General features: G+C 36.4%; 1 protein-coding gene across 2 annotated transcripts in view; it reads left to right on the top strand.

Annotated features, from left to right (window-relative positions):
- The window catches only part of LOC148952199 (short coiled-coil protein B), a 96,270-nt gene that overhangs the window by 34,736 nt on the left and 39,566 nt on the right, over positions 1-21,968 (top strand). For both annotated transcript variants that reach the window (XM_089088874.1, XM_089088873.1), the window contains exon 3: positions 14,254-14,337. In XM_089088874.1, coding sequence (XP_088945000.1) covers positions 14,254-14,337 — 84 coding nt within the window. The remainder of the gene's footprint in view (positions 1-14,253; positions 14,338-21,968) is intronic.

The following is a 21,968-nucleotide window of genomic DNA, read 5'->3' as shown; positions in this document are numbered from 1 at the left end:
GCCATTATACTCTGTTCACAATTTAGTATGTCTCATTGTAAATTTACTGTGCTGTATGTAAACCTTTGTTTCAATTTTATTTTATTGCTTCATGCGTTTTATGAAATATTATTATTCTCCTTGTGTGCTAACTTTGACTTCATCCTATTTGGCTAATATATTTGATTTAGATGACTGGATTTTTGATCCATTAAAATCTAGATTTATTGGTATCTTTTCATTGCCTGGCATGTACTTGGGGCTTGATGTGCTTGTGAATTAATGGCATCTTCAAAGAAATGATACCGATTTTTTAAGACTGTGAATATTTAATTTTTTAGTTGCATTGTTCCAGTTGCAGGATCACTTAAGTACAGTAATGTATGGGTGCCAGTAAGGGAGGGGGGAAATGCACCTCCCCCTCCACCACCAAAAATAAGACAAGAAATAATTTAAATTGTATAACAATTTGAAAATTATACATTTTCATTAGATCTTGGTAAAACAAAGTTCCTGGCAGCACTCCGCCCTCCCACTATGGGGAAAATACTTAATAGTACTCATGCAATAATGGTATTTGGTACTTTACTTGTGCTTCCAGCAGGGCCAGGTGTTCCTACCTTGCCCAGCATCTGAATTATCGATGCTTGTGAATTAATGGAATATTGAAAGAAGTGATACTGGTTTTTTAAGAATGTGAATATTTAACTTTTTAGTTGTATTGTCCTAGTTGCAATATCGCTCTAAAGTGCAATAATGTATTGGCGTGAGTACTGAGGGGGGGGGGGGCATTACCACCCATGCAATAATGGTATTTGGCACTTGTACTTGAAGTAGGGCCATGCGTTTCTGCCTTACCCAGCTTCTGAATGAAGCCTCTTAATGATGATTTCCCATGATGGCCAGTTTTGTGCCAATTCTTTGGAAAACAAGAGCTATTATTTTCCCTATGTATGCCCAAATATGCAACAATTTCCATCTGGCTCCACATCTTGTGTAACTAAGGTCCAACAAATCTTTAATTCATACCATGTTGGTAGAGGCTCGGCAAGCAGTATTTGTTTAATGAGGCGATTTTCGGGGCCTTGTAAAGCATGTCACAACCAGCAAAAGTTGATGATGCCTGAGATTCTGTCAATGTTGTAACATTTTTTTTTTTATTCTATTGTTTGATCTGATATCCAGGTGCATAAAATGAAACGCAGGCAACAATGGTTAAAGACCCCCGGAGCGCGCCTCTGAGCTGCTTTAGTGGACCAGGATTCGACACTATAGAGATAAAATGTCCTCACTGTCAACATATAAATGCTCATTTTTTTGCACTAATCTTTTGACAAATTTTTAAATGCTCGCGGAATTTAGCAAAGACTGCTTAAGCTTTAGATGTTGTTCTTTTGACTTCTTGATCACATCCTCCTTTCAAATCCACCTCAGATTCCAGCTAGACAAAGCTGTCAATCTCTAAGTAGAAGACCATAAACAGTCGGTTTCTGGAAATGTTCAGATCAAGAACTTCTGCTTTCTTATGTTTATTCTATGGCCATGGTGTGCTGAGAAATATGGCACTTCGTCAAGTATTTTCTGGTATGATTCTGGGTTCAGGTTAAGAATATTTTCAATGTCTACAAGTCTAGGTCCATCAAGGTGACGTTTCAACCAACTACTATTCTTTCAAATATCCAGAGAGCATGCTCAATGATTCCATTAATTAAATAATTGAAAAGGATTAGAGAAAGTACAAAGCCTTGTTTGCCACCCTTTTCTATAGAATAGAATTTAATTTAAAAATTTCATTCACAGCATGGTCGCCGAATTTGAATTATACATACATATATATATATATATATATATATATATATATATATATATATATATATATATATATATATATATATATATATATAATATATATATATATATATATATATATATATATATATATATATATATATATATATATATATATATATATATATATCGAAAGAATTTGACTTTCACGTCAAACATAATCCATTGTATAATAGACATAAAAAAGATGAGTCAAGACTTAGTTGAACAAATAAGCTTTCAAATGGGGATAAATCCATTTATTTAGACAGTGAAAAAATAGGTACAAAAAACCAGATATTTCGATCAAATATCCAGCGACCGTCTTGAGTAGAAATACTTCAGTAGAAGACGGTCGATGGATATGTCATCGAAATATCTGGACTTTTGTACTTTTTTTTCACTGTCTAAATAAATAGATTTATCCCCATTTGAAGCTTATTTGTTCCTCATAGAAAGGCAGGGTGGTCTAGGAAAACAACATTTAGTTAAAAGTGTTACGTCGAAAATATAAAACTTAGTAAAAAAGTCAAAAAGAAAAAAATAAATAGATAACAATAAAATTAATGACTAGTTTTCCTGGCTATTATACAACTCAATAAAATTCGGAACAAAACTTTTCCTATATCTTTCTTGTTTAGCGAGGATGGGAGTCAGTTTGGGGACTTTTTGGGATTTTATACGGGATGGTCTGTTGCGGGCGGGAAGGTAGGGTTCGGGGATGATGGAACATAATCGGAGAACTGACAGGGTCTTGGTACCGAAACGAAGGCACAGGAGGTTCCTTCTCTCGGCCTTCTTGGTGAGTTTGAACTTACCTAGTGGATAATGATATGACACCTTCCCTTCACCATTTATGATTCTAAGTGCTCGTTTTTGGACCCTTTTGAATCTTATAATATGCTCTGAAGAAAGACTGAAATGCCACAGTGGACAATCAAACTCCAGTATTGGCCGAATAAAAGAACAATAAAGTTGGAGAAGATCCTTAGGGGGCAAAAAATTTATCAAAAGTTTTAGAAGGGAAACCAAAGGGGAAGCTTGTTTGAGGATGTTTTGAACATGGGCATCCCATTTCAAGTCAGCAATAGTTGTCAACCCAAGAAGTTTAATGCACGTGACAGAGATTTTGGGAGGAATGGGGTTTGTGAAAGAAGGGGGTGATTTAAAAAAAATAACTTTCATAACTGACGACTTATTAGCGATTATTCCTGGATCAAATGGATTATTCCTTTTTTTTCATTAATGTAAGGTTTATCTGAGAAGCATACCTTCATGGTAACCTCTGGGAAACATTTTTGGTAATTTGTCATTATTTTGTTTGATACAAACTAACCTTTGAATTAAGATTTACGCACGATACTACATCATCCCAGCTCTCAGATGTAATCCAAGATCCAAAATCATAAAAGACTTTGACTTGTTATTGGCTGGTACGAAAATTAAGAGACTTAATAATTTGTTTTAGAAACTAGCAGTGGTTTCAATTATAGCATGACATGATAGCTACCACCGAGGGGGGGGGGGGAAGTTGGAGTATTGTAAATGGTTTTAAGGTTGGTGCAAATAGCATCCAGACTGGTTCCACCTTTTGTAGTAGGGAAATCAACAATTTGCTTAAGCTTCTGATCTTTGTCTACATCAAGTCGTGACAACTCTTCACCATAGATTCTGACTCAGGATGTATTGTCCTTGCTTATAAGCTTCCAGGATGTTAACAAATTCCTGTAGCATGCTATCTTCAACGGCAATCAAACAGTTCGTGGTAACGAACTGTAAGTAAGGAGCGACCCGGCTCAATGGTAACCGAAACTCTAGAAAACGGGTTTTTGATACCAATAGATATATCAAAAGAATCAGATTTCAATGCTGATTTCAAATATATAACTTTCATCAAGTTTAGTGCTACCCATCAAAAGTTACGCCCCTGAGAAAATTTGGCTGATTTTCAAAAAAAGGGGGAAAGACCCCCTAAAAGTTACAGAACCTTAATGAAAATCACACCATCATATTCAGAGTATCAGAGAACCCTACTGTCGAGTTTTCAAGCTCCTATCTACAAAAATCTGGAATTTCACATTTTTTTGCCAGAAGAAACATCATGGATGCGTGGTCATTTGTTTGTTTTTTTTTCCCAGGGGTGATCATATCGACTCAGTGGTCCTAGAATACTTTGAGAGGGCTTGTTCGAACGTAAATTAAAAGTTCAGGTGCTCTCTTTAAGTGACCAAAAGAAATGGAGCGCAAACTAGGCCCCCTCCCATGCTTATTTTTTTCCAAAAGTCACCCGATCAAAATTTTGAGATAGCCATTTTGTTCAGCATGGTCGAAAATAAGATAAATAAGTCTTTTAGGATGACTTAATCCCCCGAAGTTCCCAGAGGGAGGGCTAAAAGTTATGAACTTTACCCAATGTTAACATATAGTATTGGTTATTGGGAAGTATACAGAAGTTTTCAGGAGTTTTTTTTTTCTTGTAGTGGGAGGGAAGGGTTGGTAGGTGGTTATGTTGGAGGATCTGTTCATGAATGAAGTTTTAATGGGGGAAGGGAAATTTCCATGAAGGGGGCGCCGGACTTGCCAGCATTATTTATTGGTTATTGGGAAGTATACAACCATTTTCAGGAAGGATTTTTTCTGGAGGGGGGGGCTAGAGGAGGGGGTTACTCTGGAGAATATTTCCGTGGAGGATGTTTCTTTGGGGTAAGAGACACTTCTATGAAGGGGGCGCCGGATTTCCAAGCATTATTTAAGAAACGATCAGAAATTAAATAAAAAAAAACAAGTTTTTTCAACTGAAATGTAAGAAGGAATATTAGAACTTAAAACGAACAGAAATTATAACGTATGTGAGGGGGTTCTCCCCCAAGTCAGTACCTCGCTCTTTACGCTACAGTTTTTTGTTAGTGCTTTCAAAAGAGCTATCTATTCTAATTAAACGGCCTTTGTGATTCAGGGGTTTCTGAATCAAATTTTTTTTTAACTTTTAACGTAAAGAGCGTGGTATTGACTAAGGGGAGAACCCCTTCATATAAGTAATAACATATACGTAATAAAAAAAACAACAAAAAAACAAGCGATACGGCTCAATAGTAATCGAAACTTTTAAAAACGAAATTTTGATGTCAATAAATGTATCAAAAGAATGTGTTTATAATGCTGATCCTAAATATTTAAATTTTATTAAGTTTAGTATTACTCATCAAAGGCTACGAGCCTGAGAAAATTTACTCGATTTTTTAAAGAGGAGGGAAACATCCACTACAAGTGAAACAATTTTAATGAAAATCACACCGTCAGATTCAGCGTATCAGAAAACCCTATTACATAGGTTTCAAGCTCATATCTGCAAAAATCTGCAACTTTGTATTTTTTGCCAGAAGAAAAATATACGAATATAGAAGTTAGTTACGTAAGTTAATTTTTAAAGACATCCATTTAGCAAAAGAAAAGTAAAATTTTTATACAAATAAAAGCTGCATTAACTAAAAAATTAACAGAAATTAAATAAAAAAAAAACAAGTTTTTTAAACTTAAAGTAAGTAGAAAAAATAAAACTGAAAACGCAAATAAATTATTCCTTATATGAAAGGGGCTGTCCCCTCCTCAACGCAATGCTCTTTACGCTAAATTTAGACTCTGTCTAACAACTTTATTTTTTAAAACAATAAAAACTTTAGCGTAAAGAGCGTGGCGTTGAGGAGGGGACAGTCCCTTTCATATACGGAATAATTTCTGTTCGTTTTAAGTTTTAATGTCGCTCCTTACTTTCAGTTTAAAAAACTTGTTTTTTTTATTTAATCTTCTACATAGTCCGCTGTTCAACTGAATCAAAGGCAACAATACAATACAATCTTTGAAAAATGTTGAGCGGAAGATTGTACCTTTTGAATCATTGCATTATCAAATGGCGGGAGATTTCTGATCCGATATCCTCTGTTGGACTGGAATCTGCAATGGTTTTCCCGTGTTTGCCTATTTCCTCCTGTTTGGAATCTCTATAGTAGAACAAGGGCGAATAATGTGGCTGCAATGTCAATGACGATTAAAACAGATAATTTGCTTGTTTATTTGGAAAAAGAAGTTCTGTCCATCTTAAACTTTGTTGGTTCTGACTTGAGGTTTGACTACATGTTATTGGAATTATATTAAAAAACAACAACAAAAAAAAGCCACTTAATGGTGCTTCAAACGGAAAAAAAACTTTTGATTTACACCTAGTGGACGCCTTCTTGATCACAGTGGGTGTACTGGCATAATGTACTATAGATGTCTGTTTCAGACAAAATCTGTAGGAAGTAACTACTCTTACTTCTTAGTCCCAACCTGTATCTCGGTGCACCTCCGACGTAGGTTAACACTTCTACAGTTGTCACTAATTTTATATTTCCAAATTATTTTCTTTAATTTTTTTCTTATCCTGCTATGATAACTCAACCCCCCGAAGAAAAGAAACACGAAGAAAAGCATCAAAAGAAATAAAAATATAAAAATAAACATTATATGACATTCTACACCATTTATTTTACCTATATTTTGGAATATAGGTAGAATCTTCCAAAATCTCTTCTTTTCCTCATTCTTTTTATTCGTCATACTTTCCCTTTAGCTCCTCAGGCTCATATGTGCGGGGAATTTCCTAGGGGTAATTGTGTGCGGGAAGGGGGGTTCATGGGGAGGGGATAATTTTCCTGGCGGGAAGCGGGGGGAGAGGGGTCAGCCGTAAGATTGGAGAAAACTATGTTTGACCTATTTGTGGGTGTCATGAATTGAAAAATGCCTCACGTATCAGTACAAGTTTTTGTCCCCTATTTTTCGTCTTCATTGAGATTTTTTTGTCCCTGTCAACATGCCTCAGTTCCTGGTGCCACATATCGACACAGCCAAACTGTAAAATTATTTTGTGTTTATCCTGTCCCTGATGATCGGTGTCTCTTTATTGGGTGTCCTGAATCTTTTTGTCTGTGGTTTGGAATTATCAAAAACATTCAAAGTCAAATGCTTTTGTCCTTTTGGTCTGGATCGGAAGAATATCTTGAGTCCTGACTGATCGGAAAAAAAGTTTTTGGCGTGTTTTCAGTTATGTTTGGCCCAGATACGCACTGATCTAAGGTTCTATCCTTTCAGAAAAAAAATTGTTGGCCCCTTTTTGGTATTTTTTTTTTTATTCACACCCCGTTCGATTCAAGATCTCATAGGGCTTATAGTGCAAAAACGTTTAGATTGATCAGAGACAAAATCTATTTAGCCTTGTCGTCTCCCGACGCAAAAGTTGAAGTCCCGAGGCCAACTTTGAGGTCCACTTGACCCAACGACATCTCCTGATAGTTACAACTCTATCCCTAACCGTTCCTGAGACATTGTAGATGCGCTAATTTTATAACCTGGAGACATATAGTTTTTTATTTACATAGCTACTTTACCGTGAGTACATTCCAAGTCCCGCAGGAGTTGTAGTCCTCAAAGCTATTGGCAGATCTGAGACAAAATACTCCCCCCCCCCCCTCCGCCTCATCACCTAAGTTAAGATCCTCCAAGCCCAACACAAAATTTTATGTTTCCCTTGCCCCCCTGCTTTCCGTAACACTACCTGAAACTTGCAGCCTCATCCTCTTGGCTGTCCCCGAGACATTGCAGATATGCTATTTTGGAAAGCTGAATGCATTTAAACACCTTTGATGTAACTATCCCCTCCCCCGAATAAAAATTTGAGGTCCTCCTGCCCCTCCCTCCCGTAAAAAAAAAACTCTCTGGAAGCCTCAATTTGATTTCCCAAGGCCCAAGCCATTGCCGAGATACTTCAGATGTGCCGCTGTAGGGATTTTAATAGTTGTATCTTTTGTGACTCTGCTTCCTACTCAAGTCAAAATTCGAAGTCCACCTGCCCCTTCCCAACACTACCTGGGAGCTTAAATTGAAAGCTATTGCTGAGATATTGCCGATAACGTATTTTGAAAATTTGGATGCACATAGGGCCTTTTGAATAACTCAGGTACGTGTATTGTTTCCATAGTATACCCTTGGGAAATTCTTGGTCAAACCAACGATCTCTAAGAGTTCCAAGCTGATGGGACAACTAAGACCGTATGTGCCCAACTTTTCTGCTTTCTAACTTTTCTGTTGGAAGACTTATCTTCCAACGGTAGGTAATTTACGTAATTTTTGACAATTCCCCCTGGGGATACAGGAGTGGTGTCGATCCGTTAGGAATATTTGTTACGCATCTTGGCGTTTCTGAACAAAATGACCATCTAAAAATTTGGATATGAACGGGGGGGGGGGGCGTTAAGGGTGCGGTAGGGGGCTAGCTGCCCTCTTATCACTTTTGGCCCTTACATAGAACACTTAGAATTTTTAATTTAAGATAAAATGAGCTCCCTTTCAAGTTTCTACAACCACGGCTTCTATATGAAGTGGTCGGGAAACACAACTACCGATAAGACACTACCTTTTTATTGAGGCAACGCTAGTGCATTGCCTCAAGTTGAACTATACAGACTGTGTAAAATGTTATATCATCAAATAAACTTGTTAATTCAGTTGATAAGTCATATTTAAGCACTAACAAATATGATCAATTTGGCATTTCATGTCTTCTTTTTTTTAATCGAAAGTACATAATATTACAATTTTTGGATAGGATGGATTTTGTTTATAAAGAAGAAGCGATTAACTATCGTTCTGATGTGAATTCCATGAAAACAGGTGATCTTCCTGATTTTCTATTCCAATTCTTATTCCTCCTGTCATCATTAATATGTAGTTTATTATTCTTATACTGACCCTTCAATTCCATTAGTCTGTGAAATTTTTTGACTACTTCATAACGATTCAAAACAAAAACGCTTAAAAACCTGAAAAAATTTCATTGTATATGCATTTATTCTGTAAAATATATTAAACAGTTGATGCTAACGAACTGTAAGTAAGGAGTGACTCGACCCGATAGTAACCGAAACTAAAGAATACAATTTCGCTAATAATAGACGCATTAAACCAATTGGCTTTTCCGCTTTAAGTTTTAATGGCGCTCCTTGCTTTCAGTTGAAAAAAACATGTAGTTGTTTCTATTTGATCGAAGTCCAGAGCAGATTTGCAAAAAAAAACTGATAAATATCTTGTCTCTCAGTATCCATCTCGGGACACTTCAGACAAGTGAAGCACATAGAGATGCAGAAAAATCTTGGTTTTTATGGTTGAAAATTGAGTTTTTTTTTAACTCTTGGACTCTCCACCCATCGCAAATTTGTTGATCTTTCCTTAAATTTAAACAGAATCTACCTATGATTCTGAGTAGATTACTACTAGCTTAAGAGGGCCATTTTCTTTCGCCTTTTTTGACCGCGTTGTATGGTATTGATGAAAAGAAATATTGTATGGTCTGGCCTAAAACTAGAGGTAATATCGACATTTTCTTTAGACCAACGTTTAGGTTCAAGAACAAAAAAACAAAACACTTAAAATTACACGATGCAGCTGTTTAATGTAGCTTCGTTTTGGGATTTTTCGTCGGAGAGTCTTTTAGTTGAATTTGCCGAAGATTTTTTTTTTCGTACAAAAAAGTTCTTGTCTTTCATATTTTTCATGAAGTAGTTACACTCCTTCTAAGACACCCAATATATTAAGACCTGATACACTCAACATGACTCTTTGAATGCAGTAGCTCACTTTCCTTGGCAGTTTCGATACACCCTTTGGTTTCTGGCATAAATATTTATAAACAAGTTCAGTTGTATTAATTTTGTCCAATCAGGACGTTGTCCGATAAATGCAAATGCTTAATATCCAAGCGTCATATATTTACATTATTAAAAAAAAAAGTTTTCCCGAGGGAATTAAAGAGCGAAGTTGAAACCTAAACCGGACAAAAATTATTACTTCACAGCCTATGTAATATATATATATATATATATATATATATATATATATATATATATATATATATATATATATATATATATATATATATATATATATATATATATATATATATATCAATAAAACTAGTAAAAATAAACCAACTAATTATATTTTCCTAAGATTTTAGAAAATTAGCGCTTTATTGAAAACACAAAAGTCAAGTATAAAAAACAGAAATATTGATTTGCGAGTCAAAAGTGAGTATGTAGCCTGACAACAATAAACTGATCTATAAAGTTTTTCAGTCTTCCACCAGTTGTGACATCAGTAACTTTCAGTATACAATTAAGATTATCTTAAAAACATAAGCGTAAAATTCAATATTTTTTTAATAACCGGAAGTCAATGCCGTATCCAGGGGGGGGGGGGTTACTCGGTTTGAACCCCCCCCCCCTCGAAATGTTTGTTTGATTCGTAAAAACGTAACGAAAATGGACATAAACAAATTTTGTATGTGTTTTTTGAGGTTTTTTATATAACAACCCCCCCTAAAAAAAAATTAGTATGATACAAATTCTAAAGCTAGTCTATAGTCCTAACACTATCCAGATGGCTATACTTCGAACTTGTCTACAAACTAATCATGACATGTCCTTTTTAGAACCAAACCGAGAGCTAGTCATTGAACTGAGCCATGATGTAGAAGTGATACCAAATGAAAGCCAGTCATTGAACTGAGCCATTGTGCAGAAGTGATACCAAAATAAACGAAAAAAAAAAATTAAAGCAACAATCCTAAAATTGATTGTTGCTTTATCTTAAAAGGGATTGATCCTAAAAGGGATTGATAATATTTTTATTCTGTAAAAATTGTCCTTAATTGGTTTGCTTTTACTGTACCAAAACTCCTATATTATTTTGTGTTTTCAGTAAAGCGCTAGTTTTCTATAATCCTAGAAACATAGGGAACATAATTAGTTGGTTTATTTGTACTAGTTTTATTGATATATGTTAGTTAGGCTGTGAAGTAATAATTTTTGTCCTGTTTAAGTTTAAACTTCGCTCTTTGCGTCCATCAGAAAAGCTTTGTTTTTTTTTAAATTAATCTGTGTTCTTTTTTATTAAATTTAATGTAGAAACAACGCTGCCGTGATCTTTTTTATTTATACGGAATAATGTCTATTTGCTTTAAGTTTTAATGTCACTCCTTAGTTTCAGTTGAATACATATTTTTAATATAATTTTTAATTATCACCGATCTAGGGGAGACACCTCTAGAAAATACTGCAGAAAATACTGCAATTTTAAGGTAGAGAAAGATCACGGTTGCGTTTCTTACGAAGATTAACACGAATTTTAACACCCCCCTAAAAATGTATGCTTCCAATTCAGTTAACCTTTTGTGTCGAAGCTACTCGCCTGGCATGGGCGCCCATAAGAGGGGGAGCACCAGCCTCCTAATGGCTGAATGATACTGCCTTTTTTATATTTTTGTTTTGAGATTTCTATTATATAGCATTAAAAGTGCCAATTAAACGAGGTAAGCCCCCCTCCCCCTGGAATTCAGCCTATTATTGGTGAAATGCCTTTGGAACTTCATGACTCGGTAAAGGACTTTGCTTTCCCGTGCATAAATAGATTCGCCTAATAAAAAGAAAAATAGAAAATTCTATTCTTTTACCAAATAGAAAAAGCCTCAATTAGGGAGGGGGAGGGTGGAGCAATTTTAAGGTAGAGACAGATCACGGTTGCGTTTCTTACGAAGATTAACACGAATTTGAGCAACCCCCCCTAAAAATGTATGCTTCCAATTCAGTTAATCTTAAGAAAAAAAGACACCTCTAGAAAATACTGCAGACAACTTTGACAACTACGAAAAACCTTCAGTCTATAACATAAACTTCATTATCTATACTTTACAAAACAATGCATGTTTTTCAGGAACTTTTGTTTTTCGATGAACAGAAAGCTGTTTTTACTCGGCCAACTTTGCCTAAAAAAGCCATAATGAAGACAGGCCTTTATAAATCGCTTACTGACCAGCAGAAACTAGAACGCTACTATAACAAAAGAGCTGTTTAAGGGGTCATTTAAAAGCTTATATTTATACCTAATTGCTTTTTATAAATTTGACTTGATAGTACATTCCCATAAAGTGCACTTTCGGTTGTTTTCCCTATTTTTTTCAAATGAAAAAAGTGCATTTTCCTATGAAGTGACCAAAAAGAGGTGTTTTTCAAAACCTAGGCTGGAGCAAAAACTAAGGGCGCAAGGACGTCCCTTCTCCTCAATTACCAACGTTAGAACTAGCACACATGCTTCATCGCAGAGTGAAGTTTGAAGGTTCAATTCAAACCTGTTGATCATTCAACCATAATTTGGTAGATGTTGAGTTGAAAAGTTTTTAGTTTTAGTTAATTTGTTTTCGCAGTAATCTTATGCTTTTAAGATGAGTTGGCTGTTTATGAAACTTACTAAGAGGGTTTGGAAGTGGAGTATATGTGAGGGGTTCTTATAAACCTCCAGTTAAGGGCTTTGGACCAAAATTATTGCAATGGTACCGTGCTGTGCTTCCAGACTCTTCCACTTAAGAAGTTGCACCAAAAGTGCCGTTCTTAGTGCTATATGGCACTTATAGATGGTAAAACTGATGAAAAACTCTTAGATATGAGTAATATGTTTAAACTAAGCTTTCCTGGGATATGCTTTAACATATGAGTGCATCAGATTTGCAAAAATAGTGGATTATCTAAAAATTAATCATAAGAAGGGACAAACAATGATTGCAAAAAATTCAAGCAGGAATCGAACGCATGATAATCTAGTTTGAAGTCCAGCGCTGTACTAACAGAACCACGCCTTTAATAATCTTATTTAATACATTGGTGTTTGTAGGACTTTAATTGCATAGCTTATTAAGGGGCTGTGGACGAGGAAATGCGGGAGGCGTTATTCCCAACCTCCAGTAAAGGGTTTTATACCATAACTATTACAATGATACCGTTTTATACTTCCAAGATTTTCCACTTAAGAAGCGGCGCCAAAAGTGTTGTTTTCAGTGCTATATTTCACTTACGAATGGTAGAATTAATAAAAAGCAAGTAGATATGAGCATAAGTTTTCAAAAGAGCCATTAAACATCACTCTAAAAGTTTCTGGTAGCCCTCGAGCCCCAGCTTTTCCACTTGAGACATGGCACCGAAAGTGCCGTTTTATGTTCCATTAGAAACTTGCAGATGGTGGCATTTATAGGAAAAACGTAGATATGAGCAATATTTTTTATATGAGCTATCAAAAATCTATCTACGATGTTTTGGTAGCCCGCTAGCCCAACGCCTTGAGAACTGGCTTACAAAGTGCCTTTCCGCTGCCACATGGCACTTGCAGATGGCGGAAGTTATATAAACCATGTATATATTTTGAATGAGCTCTTAAGCATCTCTATGATGTTCCTGTAACCCGCTAGGCCTGAAAAAAAAAATAACGCTTTCATTGCAAATTCTCCCAAGAATCTAGTTAACATTGAAATCCGTAAAATCTAATAGATGGTATAATTTTTAAAAACCTAGTAAATATAAGCAATAGCTTTTAATTGAGCCATTAAAAATCTATATACGATGGTATGGTAGGTAGCCTGCTAATGTTTCAATAGCTTACTGGTGACAAGACGATTTATGAAACTTACTAAGGGGGCTGGAAGGAGGAGTGTACGGGAGGGGTTCTTGTGAACCTCCATTTAAGGGTTCTGGAACATAACTATTACAATAGTACTTGTTTTGTATTTCAGAGCTTTTCTACTTAAGAAGTGGCATCAAAAGTTTTGTTTTCAGTGGTATATCGCACTTACGAATGGTAGAATTGATAATAAAAAAAAGCACGTAGGTATAGACAACAGCTTTCACCAAAAGGGCCATTTGGAACTTGCAGATGGTGGATTTATAGGAAGAACGTAGATAGGAGAAATATATTTTATATAAGCTACAAGAATCTCTACGATAGTCTGGTAGCCTGTTATTGCCACCCACTGAGAAATGGCAGAAAAAGGGTCCTTTTTCTGCCATTTGAAACTTACAGATGACGGAATTTATAAAAAGCACGTAGATGTGAGAAATAGCTTTTGAATGAGCCATTAAGCATCTCCCTCTGATGTTCTCATAAACCGCTAGCCCTGTAGAAAAAGAAAACGGGAGACAGGTGAGTGCTACCCGTGCAAAAAAGTTATTTTCCTTGTTGTTCCGGGCGGGGGGACTGTAATTACCCTGTTTAAGGTTTTCGACGAAACTGATTCCAATGATATACTTTTTATTTTGATCTGACGCTATTTTCGACTGGTTTCAGGTTTTTTTTTTTCCCGAAATCACCATAAATTTCTTTTTGTAACAAACTTTTACTTTAAGGCGAACCGAGATAATAGTTACCATTACTGAATCAATGTCAGATGATAATTTTTTTTCCTCTAGGCAGTTTTTTTTAAACGTGTTTTTTCACTTTTGGTTACTATGGACTGCGGTTCGCTCTTTACTAGGTTGCAGCTACTGCTGCAGCCATGATTTATTTTTTGGTTATTTATGTTCCATTTCGTTGTAGATGGCGAACCTATACCTGAAGTAGATTTAGAAGAAAAAGCAACGCTCATTGCTCAAGTCATGGAGTTACAAAATACTTTGGACGGTAAGCTTAATAACTTCTTTTTAACATTGTTTACTCATTCAAGTTTTCTCTTTTATAGATTTTCTCTTTCATATTGTTAACTGGATTGAGTAAAAATTTAGTATTTTGGGAGGGGGGGGGGGAACCAGAAGCCCTCTTCATGGGTATGCCCGTGAGTCATCCATAAGCAGTAGCTTTAATTGAGCCACTAAACATCTCTCTATGACTTTGCGGTAGGTTCCTACCCTTGACAAGAAAAGACAGATCACTGCAACCCAATGCAAAAAATCAATTTTGGTTGTTTTTTAAAATCAGGGGGTTCTAACCTCTTAAAGAGACCTTTTCAAATACTGGTTCATCTATGGGCTCATATAAGCTCTATATAGTACGAAATAGAAAATGAACTTAAAAAAAACGAGGAAAATGAAAAGACATGTATTAATAATGCAAGCTCAAATTTGGTCCTTTATTCTGATACTTTAAGCACAAAAACCAGACACCAGATTACAGAATATGAGCAGGAAAAGGCGGAAAATGAAAAGCAATGCATTAATAATGGAAACTCAATTTTTTTTTTTTTTTTTTTAAGTTAAAACTGTGTTCTGAATTAAAAAATACTGATTTTTTAAGTACTAAAAACTAAATACCGATATTTTTAGTATTAAAAAATACTAAAAATAATGATTGTAAACAATGATAGTTTGCCTCACATCCTACTAAATTTCGAGAAATATATAGTATTGCAAAGTGCACACAATGAGAAAAATTCAAATTTTGGTATCTTTTTCTTAAGTTCATTTTCCACAATAAGCCTGCCTTCCCCCTCATCGGAGGGTGCCAACCCTTCCAGTGGTATGTCGCTGTAATGAGTTGAGCTAATGAATCTGTAAATGCTAAAGGAGACAGCTCAGCCGATACTGTTGTATCCATTCCACGTGCCTCCGATTCCTTAACTGACGCCCAGTTGAATAATGATTTTCAAACTGTCCGAAGGAGTTAGAACCATACATTGCCTTTCACCAGCTCCCTAAAACCAATGAAAACTTCAATAGTAACCCCACTGAAGATGGTATAAACAAGCCAATAATCCTTGTATCATAGCTTATAAAATGTGTCACCGGTACACAAAATATGCAAATCGAACATTCGTCAGCTCCTGAAAGAAGTATTACAGAAGAAATTGCTTGCAGCTACATTTCGGGGTCTTTTTTCATAAGATAAATAAAGACGTTTTAGAAATCCTGAAAAAGCTCCAGGCTTGACATTTCTATGACTAATAACTGTTATTAATCTGAAGATTCCTCAATGGAATTGTATCCTTCTTTGCTCTAGCAAACTTTCTGACCTCATAAAATGTGTTTCTGAAATTCAACTGGGAATTGTTTGTTTGGCCCCAGTCAAAGGATATAAAAATCCCTAGTGATGCTTAAAGACTGATCAACCAATAGGAAAGGAAAGGGAGCCGGAAATTTTTGTGAACAGCCTAATCCAAAAATTCCCCCCTGTCTATACATCCTTGTAGGGAGGAGATTTACTTTGTTGGCAAAGGAATTTACCTCACTAACGGTAATAATGGATTCATGAAGTTTATTAACCAAAAGCAGAAACGCTACTGAGGTTTGAACTTTTAGGGGACAACTCTTTTACCTTCGGTAATTTCAATACGCATAGCCCTCATTGGGAGCATGCCTCCACAAGCCACGCGGCAGGGAAGTGTAAAGAAAGTATTTCTTTCATATCTTTGGATGCCATGGCCTATTTAATATTCAGATGTATTTCAATATTGTTTCCAGTATTTTTTGAACCGTTGACCTACAACTCGTTTCATCATCATATATTGGCAAAGTTCATTGAAAACGTTTCCCAGATGCTATCAGATCACGTGACTCTTCTAACATCCATACAAGACTCGTGTGGTATGCCTAAGTTTCATGTAACACCTTTTATCAAAACCAAGCTGGCCCTGTTTTGGAATATCCTTGTAAAATTGTAAAATGATTAAAGGCAATCTTGTCTTCAAAACAGATAGCTCATATTAATTAATTAATTAGTTAGTTAAACAGATTAGTTAAAAAAAAAACAGATAGCTATTTCTACCAAGCCTCAAACTAAAAGCGCAGCGTAAGGTATAAGGAAGCAAATATTTTTGCTGACCTTGATAAAAAAGAAATAGCATCCTGATTCTCACAGAATCCTCTCGCCATTTTGTGCCTCATAGTTCTTTCTATAAAAGTGAACCCGTGAAGCCTTTTATTCAGGATTAATTGCTTTGCGTAAATAGCTTACCGTTAAGTGTACACGAGGGCTGTAATGGTATTTACATTAAGTGGATTTATAAACTCTTGATCATCCTAACTCCTTGACTCTTATAATCCTGTTTAGCCACACCACCTGTTCACCGTTGCTTGGGTGATCTCCATCGTCTTTCTTATCCTAAAAACTTCTGTCTTCTAGTAACCCTAGCTCTTGCCGACGTATTTCGGTTTTACCTGCCCTCTTTGAATTTATCGAAAGCATGATCCTTTCAGAAATTTTATGGTTTGCTGAGATTAATAACGTCCTTCCAAAAGAAGTAATAAACTAAAAAAAGGCTGTAGCTCAATATACCACATTATCTGCCTTGAAATTGAGGTAAGCATTTTGCTTAAAAGTGACCAGTCGACAGTGTTTATTCTGTTTGACATGTTAGCCTCCTTTGATAATCAGTTCCTTTATAAACCTTTTAAGGCTCCTATTAAGCCTGGATTTTCCCAAAGCTTTGTTGTTTTCATGAATGCTTTCCTAACAGAAAGGAGCTTCTTTAATTCAGGTAAATGACGTAAACGGTAAGGTCATTCCTGTTACTCAGGAGTAATGTTGAGCCCTCCCCTTTTCAATCTTTATGTAACAAATCCCAAATGTAACGCTCACTGTTTGGCCTTTAAGCTGAGGATTTAGTAATATGGAAGTCTGTGACCAATTTCAACTTATTATAAAGACTCGTTCAACAACATTTAATTCTAATCTACAGGTTGTGTTAGCTTCTGGTGTCCGAATTTCAATCAACAAGATTTATGCTATAATGTTTACTTTTCAAAGGAAGATTCTCACTACAACTACCAGTTAGATAGGAAAGGGCCTCAGTTAGTGATAAGAAAAGTGCTAAAAAGAGATGGGCAGTTTATTTTGACAGTTTGGAAGTGAAGGAAGATCTATTTTGGAAAGAGGAGTTAGAGACAGTCCTAGAAGGATTTTAAAAATAAGGCCTCATGTGCTGATAGTATTATAAATGACTTCTTGAAATATGGTCGTTGCGAAGTTTGAGATAAATTACTGAAGATTATGAATATGATTTTTGAAAAGGAAAGAGTACCTGGTGATGTTAGGAAAACTTCCATCAGACCCCCATATGAGGAAGCTGATAAGAGCGAGTTTGTTAATTGTAGAGATACTAAGATGATTTCTGTAGGGAGCAAATTACTTAGAATGAAGATACTTATTAGACTAAGATATGCCGTAAGTGAAACTTGAGAGAAGAGCAGTGTAGTTTTGAAAAGGGTAGGTGATGCGTCCACTAAATTAACACTCTCAGATTAAAAACTGAGAAGTGTCTGAATCATTAGACCGCTTTATTCTTCAGTTTTGTAGAGAGCTGACAGAAGAGCTGTTGTGAAGGATCCATCCTTTTATGGTTTACCAGAAACATCATATCTTAATGGGTTCTGCCAAGTGTTAAGATGTACATAAGATCCAACAGTCGCCCCATTCACTTTCATTTTACGGAAACTAGTAGGGGGATGCATTGATTTTATGAGTCAGTTTCGCTTCAGAAAAACTTTATGTCCAAAAACAGCAGGTCATGACTTTCGTTGCCCTCGTAGTTGAAGAATTGAGGGCTAGTGGAACACTGTAAAACTTCTTGTCCCTCATACGATATTGTATGAGGCATTGGCTTTTGCATCTACTGGAATTCTTCATTTTGTTAGCAGTGGAATCCCTTAAAAGCTTGCATTGGCTCTTGTGGAGAGTGCCAGCGTTGAAGGATTATGGATTGCCTGCCGTACAAATTTGAATTTTATTGTCGTTTCAGTCTTGTTAGTAAAGTGAATGAAATCCCTCTTTATAACCTTTTGATAATATGGCCAGACACAAATTGTGTTTTGCAACATCATATTATGCCATCACATTTAAATTGAAAATGCTTTTTTACAGCTGATATTAGTATATCTGGTGTAGAGACTGGTCATTGGCGTGTATTTTTCAGACTAGGAAATTTGTATGCAGTTTTTCGATCATCTTGGCCTGCCGTACACATTCTAAAGTCCCAACAGCAAAATTTTCCTTGAAAATTGCACTGGTGTCATATCATTTTTTTTTGGTGGAAAATATAGTCGCCTATTTATATGACATTGATTTTAGTGGTCGAAACTAAATTGTTGTGCAGTGTTGTTCATTAATAAAGCTTTGCACACAAACTGTTTTTTTTATACTATAGTGTTTTTCTTCTTCTTCAGTTGATCTCTGCGTAAAAACAGTCGTCATCAATAGCTAGGGTTGGGCGTGTTATCGGGATTCACTGCATTCTGGTCTTGTAATGAAAAGCCAGTTTTAAATTTGTTGCAGCATTGATTTGCTTCATCTTATCAATTTCTGTTAGTATAGTCAGTTTAATATTTTTCATTCGTTGCATAAAAATTGTATGTTTGAATTTGTCCAATTGAAGCAAATTCACTCTTCTCGGAGCTCATGGGGGTGTCATTTTCTTTAACTGCCAAATAATTTTTTTTTTCGCGTGCTGACCAATGGTTTACGTAGCACAGGTATCGATCTCCGGATTTCTGCCATCGGTCGGGAGTGCAATGTGTGGTTGAGGGCAAATCATCCAACGTTTCCCATGCCCCCCCCCCAGATTTCACAAGGCACCCATTTAGAGCTGGGTCGACTCTGGCTGAGCTTACAGAGTCACACCATAAAATCCTTTAATTACTGCATCTGCTATCTTCACATCGATGACTTAGAAACCATATTCTCTTGGGCACATGTACAGTCGAAGCGAGGCTTATGCTCCTGTTCTCGAAACAGCTTAAATTCCCTGCGGTACCAATTTCTTATGGACAAACTAAAACTTGGTGTAATTTTTTTTTTTTTTTTTTTTTTTTTTGGTTAAAACAGAATAGGTATTTTTAAATTGCTCATTCCTCTTAATAGTCAGTAATCCAGGGACGGTTATCTTTCAAAGGGTGGCTCAGATTCGCCGCAGTTGTTTTGAGGGTGGATTCTAGGGTAATTGGTAGAGCTGATAACGAATATCGGGGGGCACAAGTTCGCACGCGTGTAGAACATGGTCATTTCATCCTATAAAGTCAGATTTGGCCTATAACGCGTCATACCGCTCTTAATTTTTTTTTTACTTGGTAAAATAAACTGAAAACTTTATAAACTGGACATATTCTGAATCCTAAGAACGAGTACTTTCACCTGGTATTTTTAGTTTCCCCCCACAACCTTTATTTTTTTTATTTAACCCCTATTTAATTTTAAAAACAAGGTTTTTTAATATACTTTTCTTAGTTTTTTCTGAAATTTTTGACTGCATAAGTATATTTTTTTTTATGCTTTATTGAATTTTCTCGTTATTACGAGTCAAAACCTGTGCCTTTTTTCCGAAAAATCTTAACTCTTGAGCAACTATTTATTTTTTCTGTAGTAGTAGGTATTATCTGCCTAACGTAGGCTTATATACGAACCTCAAGGTGGCGAAGCCGTGTGAACGTGTGGTGCAGAGGTGACTAAGGCTGATTTAAGATACTATTTTCTTTAAATCCCAGCATAGCAGGGGTCAATGATCCAGTTGGTTAGAATGGGTCAACGGCCACTGATGTAGTAAACGGTAACTGTTATGATCAGCTGAAAGTAAGGTTTAGACGACTGCATTAGCAGTTTAATATAAAAAATAAATAAAAAATCAAGTAGTAAAAACTGAACATGAAACGGTGGCTCAGATCTCTTTTTCTTCTTCATCTTTGTCTTCGTCTTCGGACTCGTTCTGATTCACATCGGAAAGTAGGTATTTTTGGGGGTCAGCTCCACACTTGCATGCGCTGTCACAGAAACCTGTTTTGGAGTATTTGCAGTGCGAGCGAAACCTCGTCTTGTCACAGTTTCAAAAAGAAAGTAATGCTAGCCCATGCGGCATCGCAGAAACTAGGTCTGGCTTCAGTTCATGATCTTCGATTCTCCAGCACATATTTGTAGCCTGAGGTAAATCAATACGCGGCTTGTGGCTTTGGATCCAAATCAGTTACTGGAACATGCACCTTTTCAAATAAAGCAGTAACGAGATATCAGTTGGTAGTAAACGCCGCAAATCCTCCTATCTTGGGTACAAATGTGCTCGAAGGTCATTCAGACTTTTGAAGTTAGCCGCACTTCTGCCATACACTATAACCACAAGCTGCTTACACATGTTGACTAAACCATTACTTTGCACATATGATGACTTTTCTGCAAGGGGTCGAACTTAATCACCTAAAGACCCCAACAAAGTTTCCGAAGACATTGCAGCTCGAAAAAAGCGGACCTTTGCGATTCCATGCAGAAAGCTTGTGGTGTCACATCCACTCAAGCTGGGGATAAGCGGCAAAGCGTTGCAAAATGTTACTCCTAGTTTTTGTGCTGCCGTATGAATAGGTATCCAGTAGGATGGAAGCTTAACCCAGAGCTGCTTGAGGTCAAGAAAAGCAAGATACTGGAAGTAGTATGCAGCTAGTAAGACGGTATCAGTATCGTTGGCTTGTATTATCACAAGTGTGCTCTTTCGTCTTGCGGCAAATGCTGTGTAGTATAACACCCGAGTGTCTGCTTCCTCATGGCCAGACGAGAGATCGCCATCAACGGAGATTCCATGGGGTGGAACGGTAACAGCTCTATGTCGACTCTCGAAACCTCCAGAGAGAGGAACCATCAGACGGTTCGACATTGTGTACTCCCAGGCCTCGAAAAGATCTTTCAAGAGTCGACCTTTGGCTGAGTGATTACTGAGAATCACATCCCAAAGTGTTGCAACTTTACTGGAGGAAGTGACTGGGCTGGAAATATTTCCTCTAGGATTTCCACTTCTTTCTCGACAGCCAGATGCTTCTTTGAGGTTCAACGAGTATTCATCACGGGTTCTATCGTCACTATGACCGTCATACCTGTCACCAACCAAATGGATAGACTGACAAGCTTCGACTATGTTTCTAAGAATCCAATCGTAAACTCTTATTTCAAAATATGCTAGCGTCTCATTTCGTTCTGGTCCATAACACCTTATGATACTCATGACATCAACTATATAGTCAGATCGAGGAAAGTTTTCAAAAAGTGTATGTGGAATCATTTTGGCCATGACTGCAAGCCAGACTGTTGCAGAATGTAGCTCAAGGCTGTTGACTTTGTACCAGTACGTAGCTGAGGCTCCTTACGACATGATGATAATGCTGCAAGTGAGGCCAGATATGGCTGTAGTCGTACTTCAGCAGCTCACAGGGGGTAGAAGTTTGTGTTGAATTTGTAAGACGCAGAGCTTGTTTAAGCCACTCAGTTTACCCAAAATCTTTTTTTGTGTTTTTTTTTTTTTTTTTTTTTGGCAACAGAAGCGAAAGTTGCACTATGCCAACTTTTGCTTTCGT

This window comes from Artemia sp. Qi Xiang Cuo, chromosome 5 (assembly GCF_049724085.1).
Source record: "Artemia sp. Qi Xiang Cuo chromosome 5, ASM4972408v1, whole genome shotgun sequence".
In the NCBI taxonomy this organism is placed as follows: Eukaryota; Metazoa; Arthropoda; class Branchiopoda; order Anostraca; family Artemiidae; genus Artemia; species Artemia sp. Qi Xiang Cuo.
Note: the sequence above shows the minus strand (reverse complement) of the source record. Positions and strands in the feature narration are given on the sequence as shown.